Source organism: Loxodonta africana, chromosome 1, assembly GCF_030014295.1.
Source record: "Loxodonta africana isolate mLoxAfr1 chromosome 1, mLoxAfr1.hap2, whole genome shotgun sequence".
Taxonomy (NCBI): domain Eukaryota; kingdom Metazoa; phylum Chordata; class Mammalia; order Proboscidea; family Elephantidae; genus Loxodonta; species Loxodonta africana.
This window is the reverse complement of record NC_087342.1, coordinates 104249566-104267520: the sequence shown is the minus strand read 5'-3', so window position 1 is coordinate 104267520 and position 17955 is coordinate 104249566. Positions and strand designations below refer to the sequence as shown.

General features: G+C 56.5%; 1 protein-coding gene across 8 annotated transcripts in view; it reads right to left on the bottom strand.

The window, feature by feature from the left end:
* Window positions 1-568: 568 nt before the first annotated feature.
* FOXP4 (forkhead box P4) overlaps window positions 569-17955 on the bottom strand; it is a 56103-nt gene continuing 38716 nt past the window's right edge. For 2 of the 8 annotated variants that reach the window (XM_064285767.1, XM_010587772.3), the window contains 14 exons: window positions 16073-16198; window positions 15397-15483; window positions 13648-13795; window positions 13289-13502; window positions 12890-12994; window positions 12068-12155; window positions 10847-10930; window positions 10531-10738; window positions 10348-10424; window positions 9421-9522; window positions 5617-5738; window positions 3824-3890; window positions 3147-3316; window positions 569-2440 (listed from right to left, as the gene is read on the bottom strand). In XM_064285767.1, the coding sequence (XP_064141837.1) occupies window positions 2293-2440; window positions 3147-3316; window positions 3824-3890; window positions 5617-5738; window positions 9421-9522; window positions 10348-10424; window positions 10531-10738; window positions 10847-10930; window positions 12068-12155; window positions 12890-12994; window positions 13289-13502; window positions 13648-13795; window positions 15397-15483; window positions 16073-16198 (1746 nt within the window). In that variant the 3' untranslated portion in view covers window positions 569-2292. The remainder of the gene's footprint in view (window positions 2441-3146; window positions 3317-3823; window positions 3891-5616; window positions 5739-9420; window positions 9523-10347; window positions 10425-10530; window positions 10739-10846; window positions 10931-12067; window positions 12156-12889; window positions 12995-13288; window positions 13503-13647; window positions 13796-15396; window positions 15484-16072; window positions 16199-17955) is intronic. The other 6 variants (XM_064285792.1, XM_064285788.1, XM_064285797.1 and 3 more) reach the window with 6 other exon arrangements.

Sequence of the window (17955 nt, the reverse complement as noted above, 5' to 3'; positions counted from 1 at the left end):
CCCACCAGTACTACAATCATTGCACATACGTGTGCCACATGGGTGTGTGAGCATCCACCTACCATATCACAATACCCCCCCCACGTGTGCACACGTATGCACACACACACCTATCCAGGCCTCCTCCCCAGTGGGCACCTGGGCATGGGGGCAAATGCCTCCAAGGGTGGTGACCAAGGTAAAGTGGCCCTGCAGCAGGTATCCTGCAAGCAACCTATTCCCGTGCTGGAAACACCCTGGCAAGAGCTTGGAGTTGAAACCCGTGAGAGAACTAAGGCAAGGAGTTATGATCCTGGGAAAAAACAAACTGACAAGGAGACCTGGTTTGAAAGAAAATACAAAAGAATGCAAGATGAGGAGTGGGGGTGGGGGTGGGGGGCAGTGCTGTGTGTGTGCTGAAGGAGCCAGAGAGACTGGAGGAAGGTCTGTTCTGTGAGCCTGGAGGCTGACAGCGCCCTGGAGCAGAAGCCACGCCCCTTACGCTGCCCACCCAGCACCACTCACCCGCAGGCAGACATCAGCCATGCAGGAGCCCTCCCCTCCCTCACCCTGGTGACACACGCAGGGCCCGGTGAATAGAGGACGTTTAATATTTCTGTGCTGGTCAAACGGAACACAGGTGGGGAATACATGGGGAGGGGGGCGGCGGGCCCCCTGCCACTCAGGAGGGATGCCTTGTGAAAGGGTGTATGTGGGGGATCTTGGAAATATCCAAGGTGTCTTCTCAGCAAAGGGTCCTGGCCTTGGGTGTTACGGGCATGAGTACACCCAGTCCTCGGCCTTAAGTTGGGGTCCCCCACAGGGGGTCTGTGGAGGGTCTCACTTTGTTTCCAGCTGTTACTGGAATCCACACTTCCAGCGTGATGGGGGACTTGGTCCTATAGAGGGGTCTGGAGAGCCCCCAGGAAGCAGCCCAGGGTTGGGGACTAGGGCTCAGGTGCCTACTGCACGAGGGGACGTGAACCCTGCGGGGTGCTGAGGCTGCCCACAGCCCCTCTCTGGGCTGCACAAGAGCAGAGGGGAGGTGAGCAGGGCCCCGGCCTCTGCTGAGTCCCAGAGTCCTCAGGGTGGGGGGCAGAAGGGGTGGAGGAAGAGGGTCTTGGCCACCAACAGACACTGTAAACTTTGGTTTAAAACAATAACTTAAGTGGAGGGAGGGCTTCCAGCCTGGGGCCAGGGTGGGGAGCTGGGAAAGTAGGGTGTGCGGGAGGCGACAAAGGAAAAAGCCAACAAAAAGTTTTGGTTTTTGCTTCCGGCTTAAGAAAGGTCTTTGGTCATCCGTTTAACTGGGGGGAAGAGGGCAGGAAGGGGTGCTGAGGGAGGGTGAGAGAAGGACTGCAATGGGGGGACCTGCAGGCTAGGGGTGGGTGACCTGTTGGTTACAGCAGCCACTATCTTAATCCCACCTGCCCCTCAAGCCCCGTTTCAGCCTTGCCGTTCCCCCTGTGACGTGGATACTGTCGAGGCTGGGAGTTTCATGCTGCCCTGGCACCATCTCTGGCCCCGACTCTGGCCTCAGTGGTAGCTCCACTGCTTCGGTCTCTCCACCTCCAGAAACCCACCGGGCACGGGCCTTTTGGGGAGTTCCCTGGCGTGGGGTGTGGCCAGAGAGTACCCAGCAAACAGGGGTACAGGCCTGGTTCAGCCTGGGTCCCCACCTCAGGCCAGGGGCAGGAGTTGGAGCTAAGTAGCTCTGCTCCCATGGATCACACAGGGCACACCGTTTCTCCTGGGGACTTCAGTTCCCCCACCCAAGGCAGGGCGGGGTAGGAGTTGGGGGTAAGGAGTTATTTCTTCACAGTACAGAAAAGAAGGCAGAAGGGAGCACAGATAGGGAAGTGGGGGGCCTCTGGCCAGAAAATACTGCCAGAGCCAGGTGCGGGGTTGGGGGCCCTGGGTCTGGGAGGGGTGACTTAGCCCCGCCTGCGGGTCTCCATGGCACTGAGGGGCCATTTAGGGGAGAGCTGGTGAGGGAAGGAAGGTCCTGCTGCTGCTGGTGGTTGGGGGGGCAGGGCATCCAGATGCGGGGGAGGGTCTGAGGAGGGGTCTGGGCCCTCCATGTCCTCCACCCGTCCCAGACCAGGGGTTCTGTGTCTCCTGGGGGCAGGGCCATCCCTGCCCAGGAGCTTCTGTCAGGCAGGTCACATTGGGAGTTGCTGGCCCAGGAGCGCCCCCCACTTCTGAGTCCTGGAAGTGCCTTGAGGTTTGGGAGGGGCTGTGGAGTGGGGGTAGGTAGAGCCTGGGTTCTGGGAGGGAGGGTCTCACCCCTGCCCTGCCTGCCCCTAGAGGCCCTTAGGACAGTTCCTCTCCTGGTAGCTCCTCCTCCAGATCCCTGTCTTCTGGAGGTCCCGCAGTGCTGGGGTTGGGGGGGCCCAGGGGGGGCCCAGGCCGCCCATCCTCCTCTGCCTCTGCCGGCTCCTCTTTCACCTGTACCTGGTGGCTGTGGCAGAAGGGATGATGTGGGTGCCAAGGGCACCTTCCCTGGAGCACTCCAGAAACCCCATTTAGAATGCTGGGGCACAGTGGGGTATCCATGGCCCAGAACTGCCAGCCTCCCAGGATCCCATCATCCCCAAGCCACTGGGGCCTGACATCTTAGGTTTGATCTCCTCCCAGGGGTCTTGTTAAAGAAAGGGGGATAGACGGATGGAGATGCCTTTGGCTGGGAAGGAGAGGGGAGGGGAAGGGACAGGAGGGAAGGGGGGAGAGAGAGGAGAGGTAGAAAAAAGGAAGGGGAGGAGAGGGGAGGGGAAACAAGAGGAGAGGGGGAGCGAAGAGGGAGGAGAGGAGGGGAAAGAAGAGGAGAGGGGGAAGAGGAGAAGGAAAAAAAAGAAAAGAGGAGAAGGGGGAAATAAAAAGAAGGGGGAGAGAGCAAAGAGAATAAGAAGGGAGAGATGAGAGAGTGAAGGAGAGAGGGGAAAGAGAAAGACGAGGGAGAAGAGAGGAGGGGGAGAGGAAGAAAGGGGGGAGGGAATGGTGGAGTTGAGGAGAAGGAACCAATGAGAGACAAGGAGGGAGAGGTTCCTAGTCCTTGGAGGAAAGGTATGGCAGGAATGACAAAACAGGGACATCCACCTGCAGTGGGAGAAGATTCTTCCCCCAGATGTTACAGGGGCACTGGGGGGTGGTCTGTGCTGTATGCTCACCTGTACTGGGGTGGGGAGAGGCGAGGGGGGCTGCTGCTGCCATTGCTGGGCAGTGGCTCCACGGGGGCGCCCATGTCCTCGTGGCTAAGGGGCAGGAGGCTGCTGGTGGAGCCGGGGTTCAGCATGCCAGGGCTGTTGAGGAGGGGAAAGCTGCTCTCGGCCAGGGCGGCCTGGAGGGGCACAGGGTTGGGTCCAGTCAGCAGGCTTCACGGGGAAGGGCACATCCAGTTAAGTTCCCATCCATTCTCCATCCCCTTGAGATTCTGGAGGGGTGTGTGTGTGTGTGTGTGTGTGTGTCTGTCTGTCTGTCTGTCTGTCTGTGTGTCTGTCTGTCTGTCTGCTAGCCCCACTGGCAGATCTATCTTGGCAAACCCCCCCTCTCCCTCAAGCTCAGACTCAGCCTTTCGAACACAGTGCCCCCATGAAGTCCAGAATTCTGACCTGCTGCCTCCCAGCTTTTTTGGGACCCTGGGCCTGGCTTGGCCCCTCTCCCAGAAAATAGAGGAGCCACAGAAGGAGAAGCCATTGATTAGGCCAACCTCCCTGCTCTCTACCTCACCCCCTCATCTGAACCCAGACAAGAAGCCAGACGTGGAGGTGGGGCCCAGAGTGTGCTGGAGGGAAAGCAAGGCGGCAGGAAGCAGAGGAGGTGGGTGGGCTCTGAGGGGCCCCATCACCTGATAGCTGGCATTAAGTGCTCCATAACTGAGGCCCGAGATCATGTTCTTCACCAGGGTAGGGCTCCTGGGAGGAGAGAGAAGACAGCATTGTGTCGCTCAGGCTCTGACTCCTCACTCCCATCTCTGTTCCCTCATGAAGGGCCCACTCTGTGCAGGGTACTGTCCCATTCATTGTCTTCATGCCTCCCAATGACCCCTGAGGCCAGAGCAGGCCTGGCCACCATCTGCAGAGTCCTGAGAGGTGCCAGTCTTGTGCATGCTCGGTCTTACTTCATCTTCACACTGCTGTGGCGCAGCAGACATCACCCTCACAGGTGAGGCTCCCAGGGGCTCGGCTCAGTAAGGTGCCCACGGTCATACAGCTGGTAAGTGGAAGCACCGGGACCCCTCCTCAGATCTGTTTTCAAGCCACACCTCTCCTGGCATTGTTCTCCCATGTTCCACAAGGCTGAGTCACAGCCTGGCTCGTCCCATGTTCATAAAATCCACACTCTCTCCATGCTGTGCTCAGCCTGTCTCCTCCACACAAAAGGCTTTTTTGCAGGAAGCATATTAGGGAGTTGGGTCAGGAGAAGCAACGGCCCAAGGTTTTACCACTTCCAAAGGGATTACCCCAATTTATGGAGTCTAGAAGAGCTTAAGGAACTGGCCCAAGGTCACACAGCTGGTGAGATGCAGAGGTACAGTTTAAACCCCGGTCTCCCCATTTCAAGCGGGTAATGAGGCATAAGGAGCCTGTGGGTGGTGCAAACAGTTAATGGGCATGGCTACTGACCAAAAGGTTGGAGTTTGAGTCCATCCAGAGGTGCTGTAGAAGAAAGGCCTGGCAATCTACTTCCAAAAAATCAGCCAAGGAAAACCTTATGGAGCACAGTTCTACTCTGACACACATGGGATAGCCATGAGTTGAGGTTGACTCTGCAGTGACTAGTTAACCTGAGGCATGAAAATACCTGGTGTGGTAACTAGTGCATAGGGGCCCTTACTAGGGATGGTTTCCCTTCCTTGATCCAGGCCCCCACCCTGCCCTAGCACCCATAACTGCCTGCCAATGGAGAAGGAAGCTTTAAGGCACCCAGGGACACATCCTTCTAACAGGCTTCAGACCTCTCGTTCCCCCTCCAGAGGCAAGAGTGTGGCTGGTGTGGGGGTATTTGGGGTGGGGAGGAGGCAGCACTAGTGCTAGAAGGGATGTCAGCAGAGATTTTGACCCTCTCCTGGGTTCAGTTTCTATATAAAATGCTGTGTTATAGAGCAGAAAGCACAGGACTAGGCGGCTAGAGACCAGGTCATTGGCCCAGCTCGGCTATGAGTCTGCTGTGTGGCCTCCCACCAGCCCCTTGCCCTCTCCGGGCCTACTTCCTGTATAAAATAGAGAGGTGAAGTCATCCTGTGATAACTGTGGGCACCTGTCTGAGCTGGGGGAGTACGGGCCCTGGGGGTGGCAACCCCCTCACCAATGGCCCCATTGGCTGGCCTCTACCCATGTCCTAGCTTTAGCCATGACTACTTTGTACCTCTCTCCCTCTAGTTTCAGGTCCCCCTTGGCCTCCTCCCTCAGTCAGGAGCGAAGACAGAATAGGACATAGGTGTCCACCTTCTATCCTCTGTCACAGCCAGACTCCAGGCTCCTCTCCCCAAGTGCTGGGCTCCTCCGCCCCTTCTCCCTTCACCCCCACTCTCCCAGCTAGCAAGGATGTGACACACATGGTAACCTGGAGAGGCATGGGGTGGTGTGTGACCTGCCTCATGTCTGGGTAAGTGCACCCGCCCAGGGGTAGCCCATATACCCAGTCATCTTTGGTGGTCTCCGCTTCTGATACTCCCGCTCGTCCACGGTCCACACAGCACCCTTGACGTTCTCCACGCGGACAAAGCACTTGTGCAGGCTGAGGTTGTGACGCACGGCATTCTGGGGAGTGCAGCAAAGAGGGGGTTAGATGCTTAGAGGTGGCTTCCTTGGCCGCCCCCCCGCCCCCCGCCGCCCCGGCTCAGGTGAGCATAGACAGGGAAGTCCTTGTCCCACACAGCAGCAGCTCACCTTCCCCGATCCCAGGACTGAGCAGGCTGAGGGGCTAGGCTGACAGGAGGTCAGTCTGAGGGGAAGGCCAAGGCTCCCAGCTTTTTCACCACTGACAGCCCATGTTATTATCTACCCCCTCTTCTCCTTGCCACATTTTGGAAAACTCTTTCTACCAACTGAACAGTATCTACTTAGTAATAATTTGTTCCCCCATGGTTATTGATCAATAACACACGTAGCTGTTCTTCAGGTCTTCTGATCAGCACAAGATAGCATTCACGCCCAAAGCAGGGCCCTAGCGTCTCGGTAAGCCAGGGACACCTTATCTCAGGCACACACAGGATTTCCATTAAGCTTTTAAAAGTTTTGGAAAGAACTCATGAGCCCTCACTGTACTTCACGGACCCCTGGGAGTCTGGGAGCCATGGCTTATGAGCCATGGTTCAGAGCAAACAGTTATTGAGTGCACGAGGTATACAGTAGAGGCCCAATACATACTTGTTGAAATAAATAAGCTAGCAGAAAGAAGAGTGTGGCCTTAGCGGCTGTAAGGCAGGAAGAGAGACAACAGGAAAAGTCACCTTGTCGCTCCCACTTCCTCCTAGCAGGGTAACTTCAGGAATTGAGGTCATCTAGTTTATAGGACACACTTGGGTGAGCGCAGGGCCGGAGGTGGGGGTGTCGGCCCAATTCCCCCATGGGAGCATGGGCTAGGGCCCTAATCCACCCACTACCTTCCATGTCCCTTAGTCCTGTCCCTGTACTCCTCCTACCTCCATCCCCAGCCATCACCATTCCTGCCTGCCTGTGTCCCTGTCCCTATTACCTGTCCTCCCTCAGCCTCCCCCGCCTGCCTCATTCCCATCCTCAGCTCCTCTTTACATTTCTAAACGGGGAAGAAAGCAGGCAGAGCGGGCAGCCCGTGCCCCTGGAGAGCCCCGCTCCCTCTCTCCCTTCCAACTCTTGCCACTTGCAACTGGCCCGATTTCATTACCAATTTTAATTTGCCTCTAATTAAATCCTGTGTATTTTTCCGACTCACTTGCTAATCCACGAGGGAGGCGGGCGACTGGAGTGGAATCTCTTGGAGCGATAATTACAAAGGGCCTAATCACGCCGGGGCTCCTGCCTCGGAATAAATTTGCCCGCATTACGGGGCTCCGATCCTCTGCTTTGCAAATGAGAATGACCCCAATTTCCGAGGATGGCCTCACTGGGGCTTTTTTCCCTCATTTCGAAGCCTGATTCGTGATGAGAGACTAATTCGTTACGCTGAAACATTAACGGCAATTTAAGGGGTCTGGCGGGGGCTGCGTAAACAAAAGGACGGGCCCACAACATGGGCCTGGGGAAGGGATGGACACAGGGGAGGGCTGGCAAGGACCATCAGCTTGGCAGATGGTAGCTCTGTCCCCGAATAAATGGCAGCTGGCTTGGCCCACGCCTGCTCCCAACCCTCCTGCCCTGGTCTGAAGTGGACAGCATCTCCAGGGCAGGGGCCAGAAAGGGTGACGGGGGAGGGAGGGAAGGAAGCCAAAATAATTAAGGAGAGGAAGAGCAGGGGAAGGCAGGTGGGTGGTAAGTAAGGGGTAGGAAGGAAAGATAGTTGGGTGTCAACAGGGCACATTTCCCAAGAAACACGAATGAAGCTTGACTGCGTAAACCTGAGGATCAAAGTGGACCTCAAGCTGAGATAGATTCTGCCCTGCCACAGGGAGGACTCAGGCAGTGGTGACCTCAGGTGGTGAAAGCAGCAGCCAGGCACTGCTATTACAGGAAGGTCACCTACTTGGTCATTCACTTTCCCCCAGCCCAGCCCAGTCTGGCCTCTGGTTGGAACCCAGACCAGGTGAGAGGAGACAGAGGTGAAGAACTGGGAGGGAGAAACACCAGTGAGATGACCAAGGCTGGGCAGCCAGTTGAAGGGAGTAAGGAAGGAAGTATGGATGAGAGTATAAATGAAAGTACGCAAGTAGTATGGATGACAGTATGAATGAGAGTATGGAAGTAGTATGGATGAGAGTATGCAAGTAGTATGGAAGGCCAAAGGGCGTGGTGGCTGCATAATGGTCATTGAGAGGTTTAAGGTTGTCAACAAACCTTCTGCTCCTGATCTGAAGAAAAGCAGAAACTGCAGTGGGTGTGGTGCAGGTAAGGAAACAGGAGGGAATGTAGGAGGCGAGTGGGATTCTGCCCCCAAGGGGGAAGTTATGGAAATGAGGCCCTACATTAATATGTAATATTAGCATGTAGTTATTAAGTTATAAGTAATAGTAAAGTAGGTGTGATTGAAGCCATGAACAATAATCATGAAAATCCTTTACATTTGTATACAACTCTATCATTTACAAAACCTAGTTTCCAAACTGGCCTGGAGGTTGGAGACTGGACCAGGTGACCTCAAGAAGGCCTGGCAGTCTCCAAAAGAAGGCAGGACTGTGGTTGGCAGGAAATGACATCACTCACAGCCAATCAGAGTCACTGTCCCAGTCTCCCAGCCTCTCTCCTAGGCCTTGGGAATTGGGCACGGGGATGCAGAAGGCCGTGAAGCAGTTCCTCCTCCTGGACCCAGCATATTGCCCTCCCAGGCAGAGAAGGCTGGGCCCTATGCACACCCCACCCAATCCGGGGTGCTGGTGGGGAGGGGGGCTCAGTAACACCTGTTGAAAGCTGGTGGAATGAGGGGAGGTGGCCTGATTACCTGCAGTTTTTGCACTCGTCAGCAGGGGGACTCAAGAGCCAGCAATCCAATTAAGGTTCTGAGCTAGAGACGCCTTTCCCGGTGTCTAACCTTTCCCAATGCTCCACCCCTCCTCTCCTCCCTCTCAATTAGATATCCCCTTTCCACCCTGAAGCACAGACCCTAATATTTCACCCAGCAGAGACAGACACACACACACCATCTTAGCTATAGAAAAACAAATGGTTTAGTGCCCCAGCCCATATCTCCGTGTCCCATTTTTCTAAGGCCCCCCTTTCCTGCTTCTGGTCCCCCAGGAAAACTCTTATGGCTGAAGGTGTTGAAATGACTAATTGGATGGAGACAATTATGTTCCTGCCACCAATGGCAGTGGGGGAGAGTGTACGAGTGCCTGGTTTGTGCCCCAGTGTATGGGTACACAGGTCAGCCCATCCACACATTGCTGCCTGCCCATCTCCCTCCCACCTCCCAGGGCTTCAGAACACACATCTTAGCCAAGGTATGTAGACCCTCAGGGCCCCTGTGAATTTAGCCCGGGCTTCCCTATCAGGTTTGGCCAGTACCAAATCCTGGAGGCCCTGCTTCATGGGGCTGGAGCCATGGGGGCACCCTGGAGAAGTGAAGATTTCTTCCCAGAAAGAAGACAGCACCAGGCTGGAAGTAAAGGTTCATTGAAAGGCAGTTATAGAATATTCCACGGCCCAGCTGAGATGGGGGTAGGGGCACATGGCTCAGCCTGGGCCCTGGTAGGGCCTTTTCTGCAGAGCCACCTCTCCCAGAGGAGGCTGATTATCAGGCAGCCTTGATGGCCAAAGGATATAGATGCCCAAGGGTGGCTGGGGCCCCCGAGCAGGTAAAGGGGTGCCTCACCTTCCAGGTGGCAGTGTTTCTCCGGAAATAGGCGAACATCCTGGTGAACCAGTTATAGATCTCATTCAGGGTCAGCTGCCTGTCAGGGGTTTCCAGGATGGCCTATGGGCAAGGAGGAAGCAAAGGGACCCTCAGTCCTGGCTTGAAGGGTCATGGTCCTGTGTTCTCTCCCCCAGGATCTCCCATTGTCACAGGCTAAAGGTAACACAGGCCTCAAAGGGCCGTGCACTTTCGCAAGGAGCACATGAATGCTTTCTGGGGGGAAAATGACTCCAAATGCCACCTGTCCTGTAAAGGGAAGGAAAGCAGTATTCTTGGGAGAGAGATGTCCTTGGGATGGGTGCTGTTTGGTATTTTCTCTGGATTTTGGCAAAAGGCACCCTAGGCATGAAACCGTGTGTGTGTGTGAACATGTGTAAGGGTGTGTATGTGTGTGCCTGTGTGGGGTATCAGAGAGAGAGGACATAGTGTGCAATTGTATGTTTGTGTGTGATTATGAATATTACGTGAGCAGTGAGGACATGACAATTACGGACATGAGGGAGGGAACATAGGTAGGTGTGAAAGAGAGAGAGAGAGGCAGGCTAAGGGTGACCCTAAGTCTACCAGCAAAAAGGGCTTCATGGGAGTGTGCACATGGAAATGAAAAAATGAATGACACAGTGGGTATGAGTAGTAAAGAGTGTGTGTGTCCCCTAGAGACACATCCTCGTGACCAGTAGGCAGACTGAATTGAGGAAACGAAACCTGCAAGAGGGAGACTGTACAGCTGTGAGTGTGGGCGAGGACAATGTATGAGGGAAAGTTCTATCCTCTGGCCCTGGGGCCCTCCTGGAGCCTGGGGACTTGATGTGGGGGTACAGGGAGGGCTGGAGGGTGTAGCCTCTATGCCAATCTCCCCCTATCCCTCTCCTCTCTGTGGCTCACCTGGCGGATGAGGGAGGCATAGGTGAAGGGGGGCCGGACATCAGCATTCTTGTAGAACTCATGATTCTGGGCCAGCTCTGGGGGAGACAGGCAGAGAGTGAAGGAGCCAGATGGAGGTCCAGCCCAGGGGGGAGGGTGAAACACCCTTCTCGTGAGGCCCCCACCACTCCCACCTGCTCTCACCTGAGGAGATGGGGGAGCAGAACTTGTCACTGCTCCTCCGTCGGGCGGGGCCCCCGCTGTGCAGGGAGGCAGAGCCAAGGCCTGGGGGCCTCAAGGGGGTGACCGGGGCAGCAGCCGAGGTGGGGGGGTGCGCAAGACCGTCTGGGAAGGAATCTGCTGCGGAGACAGCCACCTTGGAGAACGAGGAGGAGCCAGGGACCGGGTTCAGCTGTGAGCAACGGGAAGGGTCCTGAGACCAGCGCTGAAGGGAGGGGTCCTGAGGGCCCAGGGGCTGTGCAGGGGCTCTGGGAGGGTCAGGGAGGGGACAATCACTCACCGGCTGGCTGAAGGGCTTGGGCTCTGAGGGCCGCATGTGCAGATGGGCCATCATCGCCTGCAGCCGCTCACTCTCCTTGGCGAGCTGTGGAGAGGCGGAGGTGAGCAGGGGCTTCACCACTGAGGTGGCCCACTCCTCTTCCTCCTCCATGTTCCACCTCTCCTGGCCCCCATGGGCCACATCACCAGCCTCCTCAGAAAGCCCTCAGAAAGCCCCCATCCCTGCCGCCACTTCCACGCCTCAGCATCCCAGCTCCCTCTGTCCCCTACTCCCCAAAGGCCTCAGCCCCTTCTCTGCCCATCAGGCTCCTCAAGGCCAGGTCCATGGGCTACCTGTCCATGAGGCCCTCCTCCTGACCTCTATGGACCATTAAATACTCTCCCTGGGTGTTCCTGGCTTGAGCTCATCATGGCCACTACAAATCAAGAGCCTTCTTTCTAACAGCACCTGCCTTTTCTCCCCATCGTGGGCAGGGCCATGGCTGCCGTCTCTGTGAACAACAGCCAAGTGCCTAGTTCCATGGCACTTAGTTGTGAGAGGGTCTTCCTGGACTGAAGCAAGACGCAGAGAAGTGGATGACGGCCTCACTCACCCCGTTCAGAAATGCACTAGATCCTTCACGGCTACCCTCTCACGCAGGCCACTCTGCTCCGTGCCAGCAGGAAGTGGGTAAAGATTGATCGGCTGACAGATGGACTACCCTGAATAGCTTCCTGAGTATCTGTACTTTGTGTTACAGAGCTTGGACTCAGACCCACATTGCCTGGGTTTGAATCCCAGCTCTGCCACCTACTAGCTGAGTGATAAGAGGCAAGTTACCTCTCCGTGCCTCAGTTTTCTCTATCTGTAAAGTGGGCAAAATAATAGTTCCGGCCACTTCAGGTTGTTTTGAGGATTCAGTTATATATGTATTTAGTATGGCACGTACTAAGGGCTCCATATGTCAGCGATTAGTTTTTTTTTTTTTTAATGTAGTGTGAGTCTCTTCTGAACCTCTCAGTAAAGACACCTCCAACCTTTGTTGGGGCCTTGTGTATCCCCTACACCTTGGCCATCCAGCTGCCCTCACCTCATGACCATGGTAACTGGGACCTAGGAAGCAAAGATGGTGGCTTTGACCACATGACCCTCCCATAAAGCTCCCAACCACTCCTGGACAGACAGTGCTATGGGTGGGCCAGGTCCTAGAGCCCACATCCCCGCCATCATCCAGGGCCACACCTGGATCTCCAGCTGCTGCACCACCTGCATCTGTACCCGGCACTGGGCCGTGCTCCGGTCGTCCAGGGCATGCTCCGTGTTGAGGTGTCTTCATAAGAAGGAGGGTGGAGAGAAGAGAGTTGGCAGGTTTCCTGGCTGCCCCCACCCTCCCATCCCCTCCTCTAACCTCACTCACGGACTGAAAAGCAGACAGATCACGAGATACACAGAAGGGAAAGAGGTAGAAACATGGGGCAATGGAGAAGCGGCCTCCTCCCCAGCCTCCTTTGATGTCTTTGCTAAAATCCCAGCTACAGAGAGATCTAATTGCAAATGAACTAATTAAGTAAACCTCTGACGAAGCGTGAAAACAATTTGTTTGACCCCGATGCTGCAAGGGTCTGCGAGACAGTGGAGTTAATCAGTCAGTGACAGAGCCTGGCACGCTGTGGCAGCTGGCCGCCTGCTGCCAGCCGCCTATTCGCCTCCCGCCTGCCTGTCGGCTGGTCTCAGGGCCCCATCACTAGGCCGTCACTCTCCGGCTGAGTCTGGGGGGGATGCTCGGAGGGTGGCAGGGGGTGGGGGGAAGAAGTACTTGTATCTGTCCTCCCTGGGCCTTCTCCTCCCAACCCCCACCCTGTTCTGTTCTGGCAGCCTGGGGACAGGTGAGGGGCTGCAAGTCCTGGGAACATAGGCTGGGGAGGGAGGAAGACACCCTGGGGTGAAAACAATGAGACAGCTGGTGACTGAAGGCCCCCGAAGGGGCAAGCTAGGTGGTGGGGCTGGGAGGAAAATGTGAGGCATGAAGGGAGTGGGGAAAAGGAGAGTGGGGATGACACCTACTTGATAAACTGGCCCAGGTCTTCACACAGCGTCTCACAGCCTGGCCACTTGCACTCTCCGTGTCCATAGAGGGGGTGGGAGCTGGGGGTCTCCTCATGGGAGGAGCTACCAGGGCAGGAGGGAGGTGGCGGTTAGGGACCCAGAAGACCCCAGCAGCATGGGCCGGGCTCAGCCCCAGCTCCCCCGCTGGTGATATTCTTGTCCCTTCTATGGGCTTCCCAGAGGCCCAGCACTCACATCTCGCACACAGGTTTTGTGTGCCCTGGGCAAGGGGGAGCACTTCCGGGTCCCTGACTACCACCCCCTCTTGCCTGGCCACCACCATAGATGCCATTCCTTGGGGTCTAGGTCTGCCCTTGGGCAGGTCTGCAGCACCCCCTCCCAGCCTGGGCCCCTCACCTGTCTCTCCGAGGCGTGAGCACAGTGGGCTGTCCATTGGGCAGGGTGTGGTGGGAGAGGGGCGGGGAGACCTTGGGGGTGGTGGTGAACGAGGTAGCGGTGGTGGCTGTGCCAGTGAGGTCCAGCCCCTCCTGCTTGACGCTGTCCTCGGCGGGCTGCCCAGGGGCACCCTCACCCTTCCACAGCTGGGGCAGGTCCGTGGGGCACACGGCTGCTGCGGGAGAAGAAGGGAGGCTGGCAGGGCCCCAGGAATGTGTGGGGCCTCCCTACTCAGCCCTGGGAGGAGGGGCTGCCAGCCCCCCAGTGCCAGGGAGGGCTGTGGGGATAGGCTGGGAGGGTGGGGAAGGAGGGCTGCTCACCTTGCGGGAGGCTCTGGAGGGGCCCCGAGGCCTGGCTGGGCTGTAGGCTGACAAGCCCCTGCCTCTGCAGGTTGAGCAGGTGTTGCTGTTGCAACTGCTGCATTTGTAGGAGCTGCTGCTGGAAGGCCAGCTGCTTGTTCCCCAGTGCCTGGTGGGGGGCCCGAGGGGGTGGGCAGAGAGGGGTGCCATCAACCTCAGGCGTGCCATCTGGCCCCCACCCTGCGGCCACCCCCTCCCAAGGCCTGTCAGCCCCCGGAGAGGCCGTGGCGGCGTCCGCAGCTGCAGCTTCTCTGCTCCCGGCCCAGCTTCCATAAGGCTGCATGCCTCCTCGCAGTAAACACACGCATGCACGCACGCACGCACGCACGCACGCACGCAAACACACACAGCCAGACCCAGACACGCAGCACGAAGCCCGCCCTCCCGCCTGCCTCTCTCCTCCCGCTGCACCAGTGCCCCGCACGGCAGCTGCGCGTGAGCGCCTGGGGGGGGACCCCTCTCATCACAATGATCGATGAGCCTGTCAGGCTCTGGGGGCCACTCCTGCCTGGCGGGCACCCTTCCCCACATGCCCAGGGTGCCCTCGCCTGCTCTGGGGAGGGGGCCTTCTCCCCTCCATCTCTGCTTCTTTCTTACTCCTTAGATAGGGAGGATCAAGGAGTCAGTTGGGACTTTAAAAGATCAGCTGGTCATTGGAACCAGGCTCAGGGAACAGTCACAGTGCCACTGTCTGGGCGCGTGCGCGTTTGTTCTTTATTTTGCTCTTTCTTTCTCTCCCCCACCCCCCATTCAGTTCTTCACACAGGCACTGACAAGCCAGGCTGTCAGCAAGTCTTTGCTGAGCTCAGGAGCCAAGCATGTCCTGGGTGCTTGGGAGTCAGGGCCATCTCTGCCTGCCTGGCCCGGGGGTAGGGTTAGATGGGGTGGGGGGCTGGCTATTCAATATGGAGACAAGACAGAGAAACCCCGCCTAGAGATTTATTGGTAGATAATGCCACAATTACAAGACTGTGGAGGGGGAGGCCCAGGGAGTTTGGAGGAGTACTGGGCTTCCTCAGGGCCTCCTTCTGGGAAGAGGTGATTTAGAACTTGGCAGTGGTTTGGCCAGGAGTATGTTTCGGATAAGGTGGTGGTGGGGCAGGGCGGAGGAGGGTTGCGGTGCTGCAGGACCTAGAATAGAAGCTCAGGAGGCACTGTGGCCCAATGGGACAGGGGTGTGGGCTGGGAGTTCTGAGAGCAACTCCGTGGGTAAGGGAAGGGGCGGCTGGAAGGAGGTTGACTGGATAGTACCAGAAGCAGCAGAGGTTGACAGGGGGCACTGCAGGTGGGGGGTTCTGAGGGGCTGAAAGATTCTCAGGCAGAGAAGCGGAGGGCTGAGGTGCTAATGAGTGGCCATGAAAACGCGGCAGCTGGACGTGAGTGTGGACCATCAGACACATACAGATGACGACAAGCACACACGTCCACACACACATGTAGAGACAACACAGCGCTCAGCCTTCTTGCTCGCATTAATCCCACAACTCAAGGCCAGGAGAGAAAGAATGAATGGGGTGAGGGCAGAGGGAGAGATTTCAGTGAGCTGCCACCCCCATTCCCCCAACTTCTTCCTGATGTGTCTACTATTCCCATGGGGCACTTCTTTCCTGACCACTTTTCACTTTCAGCCGCTGGCCAGGAGGGGGCTGGGGCTGTAGGTGATGGGGAACATGCCCCGCTGGGGGTTTGGGCCCTGATAGAGCCTCTTACCTCTTTGGGTTGCTGTTTCCCAGCCTGCTGTTGGGTGAGGAGCTGTAAGTGGAGTTGCTCTTGCTGCTTCTTGTAATATTCCTGCAGCTGGGTGGGTGGGGGTAGGGTGGGAGTGCTTACTGTGGGCAGGGGCTATCGAGCCCCAGGGCAACCCCAGCCCTGTCCTCTCTGGCTCCTGAGATCGGGGTGGGGAGTTTCATGCAATGGTGAAACAGGCGTCCTCCTGAGCAAGGCCAGGTGGGGAGAGTGGGCAGGGAGAGTGGACCCCATCCTGCCACTCTGAACCCTTCCTGCCTCTTGGCGAGTCTCCTGAACAGGTCACCATGAGGTGCCAGGTGTCCCTGTACTTTGCTCTTCCCAGGGGTTCTAGTGATAGAGGGAGGCCAGCACACAGGAAGAGGTTTGAAGGAGCTGCTGCAGGGAGAAGCCTGACCTTTGACCGCCCCCAGCTTCCCTGGAGGAATGCAGATCAGTCCAGCCTGAGCTGTCTCTCTGGGCGCCAAACTGGTTTCTTGCAGCTGCTTTGGCCCTCAGTGATGTTAGTAGTAAACAGGGAGGTGGGAGGGAGGTAGGAGGCCAGGTGGAAGAAAGGGGACACAGCCCACTCCCACCCGTCACTCCTCATTCATCACTCCTCTCCCCCCTGACCCCCTGGCTGCCCTGGGGCCAGGCTTACCTGCTGGAGCATGAGAGCTTGTTGCTGCTGGAGCAAGGCCTGCAGCTGCGGGGGTGACAGGATCTGCTGCATCTGCTGGGGGGTGAGCATCTGCGGTGACATCATGGCCACTGACACCGGCACCTGCTGGATTCGGCCCGTTAGTCTGCTTACCTGGACCGCACCCACAGAAAGGCATGTACCCAAAGCCCCACACTCAGTATAGCAGAGTCAGGCTGCCTGAGCTCGAGTCCTGGCTCTGCCACTTACTAGCTGTGTGTCTTTGGACAAGTGACTAACCTCCTTATTCTCTGTTTCCTTGTCTCTAAAATGGAAGTAGCCACAGGGCCTACCTCATTGGGTCCTCATGAGGATTAATAAGTTAGATCAGAACCTGGCACACAGGAAGCGCTCATAAGGATTGGCTATTTAATTGTAGGACGGGTTGTCCTTGGTGCAGGAAGATTAGACCCTAGTGACAGCAGTCAGAAGAACTCAGGCTTTGGAGGGTTTCTCCCCCAGTGATGGGGAATGGCAACACCAAGCCATTCCCAACTCTCCATCTATTCTGAGACCACTATCTGAAAGGCGGGCCTGGCCAGGACAGCTGTCTGCAGCCATGGGAGGGATTCAAAAATGGTACAAGGACCTTGGCTGTGGGCCCCATACACACATGTCACACACTCCAGCACACCTGTCTAGATGGCACACATAGTGTCTTAGAGCTTCCCAGGGAGCATCTGTTGGTGCTGTCCTGGTGTATGTATGTGTAGCTATGTCTATGGCTGGGTTGGAAAGAGGACAGGCAGGGAATCAGGAGGGCATGCTTCTGTTTCTAGCTTTGTACTGAATGTGCTGTGTGATCTCAAGCAAATCCCTTTCCCTCTCCGAGGAGTCAGTTTCCTTAAACATACAACACAGGGCTTATCTTCAAGAGAGGACTCCTTCTAGCCTTGAGGGACTGAGCTACTAGGCTGAGGGCTAGGGGCCATGGTCTTGGGGGACATCTAGCTCAACTGGCATAACATAGCCTATAAAGAAAATGTTCTACATACAACTGTGGTGAGTAGCATCTGAGCTCTTAAAAGCCTGCAAGCAGCCATCTAAGATACATCTACTGGTCCCACCCCAGCTGGAACAAATGAGAATGAAGAAAACCAAAGACACAAGGGAACGATTAGTCCAAAGGACTAATGGACCACAACCACCACCAGACTGAGCCCAGAACAACTAGATGGTGCCCGGCTACCACCACTGACTGCTCTGACAGGGATCACAGAAGAGGGTACCGGACAGAGTGGGAGAAATATGTAGAACAAAATTGAAATTCACACACACACACAAAAAAAAGGCCAGGCTTGCTGATCTGACAGAGACTGGAGAAGCCCTGAGACTGTGGCCCTTGGATACCCTTTAAACTTGGTACTGAAGTCACTCCTGAGGTTCACCCTTCAGCCATAGATTAGACAGTTCTACAGGTCCAACAACAACACACATGAGAGACATGCTTCATAGCTCAATCATGCAGACGAGATTAATGGGCATACCAGCCCCAAAGCAAAGACAAGAAGGCAGTCACAGCCAGGAAGGTCCAAGCTGCTACGGTGTCCTGTCCTCATTTTAGCAGGAGAGGTGCCCTGATAGGGCTATCGGCCACCTCCCCTCACTCTGTGAGCCTATGGGTGCAGGATTCTTCTCTAACCTCCCCCTCACTTCCACCCTGGCAGAGCACTGGTACACACTAAAACACCACTAAGTGTTTGTGCGCTGGGTCCCTCTGACAGCCCTGGGGTGGAAGGGAGGGGTGAAGGATAGGCCCAACCAGGGAGGAGTGTCCTGCAGGGACCCTGTCCTGGGTGGCACCCTGACAGGTTAGGGCCCAGGGAACTTGTGGCCCCTGTCAC